Raw genomic sequence first — 5,189 nt, 5'->3', positions numbered from 1 at the left:
ACAACAAACACACAGAGCTGACAACAAAAACATAAAACAACAGAACAGTTTGCTGGCTATCTGAAAGTCATGAAGCTAATGAGGAGGTTCTGAGCTAACATTAGCATTAGCATTAGCATAACAAACTGTGAACAGTTAAATCTAAAACTACAAAAACAGATTTCTTTCAAACTTTTCTTCAGTGGAAAAAATGGATCTGATTCAGTCCATAAAGTGAAAGTTTCATTAAAAGAAGAAGCTAAACTACAATAAGCTCAGCAGAACTAAAACAGCTGCGGACGGTTTGTCGGAGTGAAAGTGATCCTCTACGACTGACCGCAGCCAGCAGGCGCCCGGCGCCCCGCAGGAAATCGTGTTTTTCGTCCGATCACACCCACCTTCTCCCACTTCTGCGAGGACGCCTTGTTGTAGTTGACCAGGCGGATGTTGGCCTCGTCGAAGGTCAGCTTGGCGGGGAAGTTGCTCAGGTTGTTGGTTCTGCCGATGACCTGCAGGATGTCCTCCAGGATCACCTGCTCCTTCATCACCAGGCCGTTCTCCAAGATCAGAACGATGTACTTCTCATCCATTTCTGCTGCCACCAAACCCAAGCAGACAACAGACAAGTTTTACTCCTCAAACTCATGAACAACGACACGTTTCTTTTCTGAACGCAGCAGATGATCATCTGCTTTTTCATACTGATTTTTATTCCCACTGAACGGACATTGCATTGTGAGAATAAATTACCACCAACTACTTCAAGAATTTTGTCCTTAAATACTGCTCAATGTTCATCTTTGAGAAATTATTCCATTTAAATATTATTTGACTCCAAATCCCCCGAACAAGTCATTTACGTCTCGTTGCATGGGCCTGTCGAAGTTAATGATCCAAATGATAAGTCTAATATTACAGCCCAGTGAGTGTATAACTGGAGTTTACCGGGTTTCTTTAGAACAAACAGGCTGTTTTTACTGGGAACAAGGTGAAAAATACAAGCTTCATTCTTAGCTACGTTTAGAAAATCTTTTTTTATGTATTTATTTAAAAAAAAAAGCAACAAGTAATAAAGTCTGGAAACCCTGCAGATTTCATTGTTCAATCCTTATCCACACCTGGAAAACACTTAAACCTAATTCCACCCTTTCCAGACTGACAGGACCCCCGTCTTCTTTAAACGGCGTTTTATCTCCGTGGTTCCACTCACGGTTTTCCGTGCAGTCGTACCACTGGCCTCCTTCCTCCCTGGACATGTTGAGCTGCGAGCGCAGCCGGACGCACTCGTCCACACTCGTCTGGAAGAACAAGACGGGAAGTTTGCGGACGCTGCACCACTCGCAGCCGATCAGCTCCGACGTCCGAAGACAAATCTTCTCGATGCTGCTGCTGTCCGGGCCTGAAAACAGAGAACCCGTCATGAAGTGGATGAATAACTGAAGCTGCGCAGGTTTTCAGCTTGAAGGCTTTTAGAGACGGCAGCCGGCTCAAAGCTTCGAGCTCAGAGCTGCTTCCTACCTTCAGTTTCCAGCTGGATGTCATCGATGGAGAACTGAAAAACAACAACAGAGACAGTCAGAAATGCTTTACACGTTTCTGTTTTTCACTTTCCTTTTAAGGACTCACGATGACGGGCCTCTTCACAATCCGGCGCAGAGTTCCTATTCTGACGCTGCGACACTCCAGGATGATGCTGTCGCAGCTGCTGGATGTAACTCTGGGCTTCTTGGTCCGAGGGGAGGACGGCTCAGGAGGCTGGTTTCCAAACTGTCAAGAACAAGACGTTTGGAAATCCTTCTGTTGTTTTCTTTCTTTTCGAGGAGAAACTAAAGTTAGTCTGTCAGCTTTTTCACTTCCTGCTACCTGATCTTTCATCCGAGCTCTCCGTGGTATCGTGATCTTCATGTCGACGTTTTTGAAGAATTCGGCGTTCAGCTCCTCCTGCTCCTCGGCGCTCCTCACCGCTGTCTCCACTTTGCCTCCAGAGGGCGCTGGAGACGAGTGGGCGGAGTCAGCGGGTCGCGGGGAAACACTGTCCAGTCTGTTCACACTTCCTGTGCTGGCGTTGTCGGCCTCCTCGTCCTCGTCGCTGGACAGCACGACTGAGGAGGAAACGGCGTAGACGGAATGAGTCGAAGCACTTCTAAATGTATAAAAACAAACTTCTTCCTAAAACATTCAGCCTCAGGTCATCAGTGAGTCAGATTTATTCATATGCAGATGATCCTATATTCCATTTAGATCAGACACGATTGATGCGTTTCCTTAATTACGGCTTCGCATCGCCTTGTTGCTGAAAAGAGCTTTATAAATAAATCTCACTTCACTTCAATGATTTGGAAAATGATGTGATTTCATTTGGGTTTTTGTGACATTTATAAGAAATGTTCTGCTTTGATTTCCGTCCACAGAAACCTGTTTTCTCTCCATCAGATTTTAATTTCATGATGTGTTCACGGCCGAACGAAAGGAACATTTTTAACCCTTCACTGCAGGTTCTGAAGCTGACGGTGTGAGCTGGAACCGGATCAGAACATCCTGAATGGTCCGGGTCACATGTCCAGTTTCAGAAGGCGGACTCTGAGCCTCTACCTGCTTCGTTTATACTCACTGGGGTCGTTGAGCTCATGTTTCTGTGCCCTCCTGCCTTTGGTCCCGGTCCCGATCCCGGTCCCGGTCCCGGTCCCACAGTAGCTGGACGTCCCAGCTAACAGCGGGGTCCTGCCGTTGTTCAGAGGGGACAGCGTCCCCTTGCTGCTCGTGATCCGTACCGGCAGAGGTTCCCTCATGGCGGCGCCGGGTTTGTAAAAGTTCTGCTGGAGGCTGTTGGGTCCGGGGGAGGGTTGGGGTCTGATGGGGGGTCTGGGGGTCGGGGACGAGGACGAGGCCTGCTGAGGGGACAGCAGAGAGGCGCCGGTCCCACAGTTCTGACACTTGGTGCTGTCCTCGCTCGGCTTGTTGCACCTCAGGCACACCATGTGGTAAACAATCGGCTGAACCAGCTGCTGGGAAAAAAGACGAGACGGGGGGGACAAGCGTTGGACAAGCGTTGGACAAGTGTTGGACAACAGGAAATAAAGAATAACAGACTCCCAAACTGATCCAAACATTCCAAAGGGAGACATATTCAAATAAATCAGCTTTCTGTGCATGAGGGAATATTTCTACCACTGACCCACAAACCCGTTCAGAGCCGCAGGGTTCTGTCCCAGAACCAGCTCAGAACGACACTTTCCTCTGAGATCATTTCATCAGTTAGTCATTAAACTCAGGAGGTACAGACAGTTCAAATTAAAGCATCAAATCTCCTCATTAACATAAAGACACAATCTGAAGACTTCTGCTCTTTCTCTGGCTCCTCTGTGGGAGACAGTATGAACCCACAGCTCCTCATACATCACCAGCCGGTGGCCTGAGAGCTCAGCAGCCCCGGTTTAACGTCTCCAGGAGACCGGACCGTTGAACTGTGGGTAATGAAGTCCCAGCCTCGGGCTCGGCTCACCTCCGTTACTTTGAGCTGAGAAGAAACGCAGACGTCCTCCAGCGGTTTCCTCTTCTGCTGAACTCGACGTTTAATGTTCAGAGTCTCCTCGGCTGAAAGGATGAAGACATCATCAGCTCAGACATTTAATGTCCTCCATGCAGAGAGACGGCAGGAGAGCTTCAAACAGGCTGCAGTACTACCAGCAGCACAGAGTACTGCTACTAGCTGCAGTACTACCAGCAGCAAAGAGTACTGCTACTAGCTGTAGTAATACCAGCAGCAGATAGTACTGGTACAAGCTGACTGAGACTCGGACTCTACCTGGGACCTCCGGACAGGTGAGGACGATGCTGTCCACTTCTACAAGCTGCTGCGTGGAGGACAGGTCGTTTCTGCAGGAGGACAACAGGAAGCAACATCAGCAGAAGGAACCTTTTAGCCTCTAAAGACAAACAACAGGATCCGTGTTTCTCGTTCAGCTAACTGAAACGAGGTGGTTAACGGTTCCCTGAGTTCTGTTGCACGCTGGCTCGGATCCTGCGCCTGCAGGGCTTTGATTGGCGGCTCGAACCCCAGCTCCTCGGAGCCGTGGTGGGTCGGGTCAGCGTGTTCTGGGTGTGAGCCACGACTCGGCTTCTCTTTATTTCTGATTGACTTTTGAGTTTCTTTCTGCAGGACTTCCTTTTTCATCCCAGAACTTAAGAGAAGTTCGGACCCCATCCGGACCCCTTTAGCACCCTGTTCTGACCCGGTTCTGACCCGGTTCCTACCTTTGGAGCGGTTTTCTGATGGTTGACGAGACTTGTGCATGCTGAAAGTGTCGGCCTTGAATCACGATTCCTTGATGAAGAGTTGGACTGAAGATCATGTAGTTGTTCCTGGTGGACATGGGGGAGGACGGTGGTGCTGCGAGCGGGACGTCTCTGCAGGACAAGGACAAGATGAGTCCGACAGAAAGACGATGTCCTCTTCAGTCATCAGCAGATAAAATATTCACTTGGACATATTGGGCCAAAAATCAAAGAAAAACACTGATTGTTATTGAATTTGTGTTGTTTGCTTGTCTCTGAGCTTCAATCATTTCTGTAATCTGCTGAGTCTCCAAACAGCAGAAGGTCATTAGAAGCTTCCCTACACCACTCTGTTAAACATATTAAACAACCATAAAGTGTTCGGCTCTTCCTGCCACGTTCTCAGTTCTAACAAGCAGAACCCACCCGAGCCTTTTCGGACCCAGCTTGTTCCCGGGCCTCGCGTGGTTGGATCTGTTCTCATACGTTCTCGACGAATCAGAAGGACCGAAGTGCCTGAAAGAAGGAGGCTGGATAAAAAACAAGTCGTGTTCAAGAAAACCTGCAGTTTCTCAGCTTCACCAAACAGTCTGAACAACAACATGGAGGACAGTTTACCTTCTTGTCCTCCGGGGACGTGGGCTGCTGCCGCTGCATGTCGTCCACGCTCAGCACGCTGGCTCTGAGGGGAGAGACACCAGAGGTCAAAGGTCAACCTCCGGCTTTAAGGTCCTGTTTCAGGAAAATGACTCAAAAAACTGGGCGTTGAAAATAGGGTTTGAGAGAACCGAGGGGAGACGAGAGGAGCAGAGGGGAGCCGAGGGGAGACGAGAGGAGCAGAGGGGAGCCGAGGGGAGACTAGAGGAGCCGAGAGGAGACGAGGGGAGACTAGAGGAGCCGAGGGGAGCCGAGAGGAGCCGAAGGGAGCCAAGAGG

General features: G+C 49.3%; 1 protein-coding gene across 1 annotated transcript in view; it reads right to left on the bottom strand.

The window, feature by feature from the left end:
* Positions 1-305: 305 nt before the first annotated feature.
* The window catches only part of LOC108229553 (sentrin-specific protease 6-like), a 7,244-nt gene continuing 2,360 nt past the window's right edge, over positions 306-5,189 (bottom strand). The window contains exons 3-13 of the mRNA XM_017405226.3: positions 4,873-4,936; positions 4,681-4,784; positions 4,234-4,386; positions 3,785-3,855; positions 3,482-3,573; positions 2,591-2,984; positions 1,843-2,081; positions 1,606-1,746; positions 1,498-1,531; positions 1,190-1,378; positions 306-574 (exon numbers count right to left, since the gene is read on the bottom strand). Of these exons, the coding sequence (XP_017260715.2) occupies positions 306-574; positions 1,190-1,378; positions 1,498-1,531; positions 1,606-1,746; positions 1,843-2,081; positions 2,591-2,984; positions 3,482-3,573; positions 3,785-3,855; positions 4,234-4,386; positions 4,681-4,784; positions 4,873-4,936 (1,750 nt within the window). The remainder of the gene's footprint in view (positions 575-1,189; positions 1,379-1,497; positions 1,532-1,605; positions 1,747-1,842; positions 2,082-2,590; positions 2,985-3,481; positions 3,574-3,784; positions 3,856-4,233; positions 4,387-4,680; positions 4,785-4,872; positions 4,937-5,189) is intronic.

Source organism: Kryptolebias marmoratus, linkage group LG19 (genome assembly GCF_001649575.2).
Source record: "Kryptolebias marmoratus isolate JLee-2015 linkage group LG19, ASM164957v2, whole genome shotgun sequence".
NCBI classification, from domain to species: domain Eukaryota; kingdom Metazoa; phylum Chordata; class Actinopteri; order Cyprinodontiformes; family Rivulidae; genus Kryptolebias; species Kryptolebias marmoratus.
The sequence above is the reverse complement of the archived record's forward strand: the minus strand, read 5'-3'. Positions and strand labels throughout refer to the sequence as shown.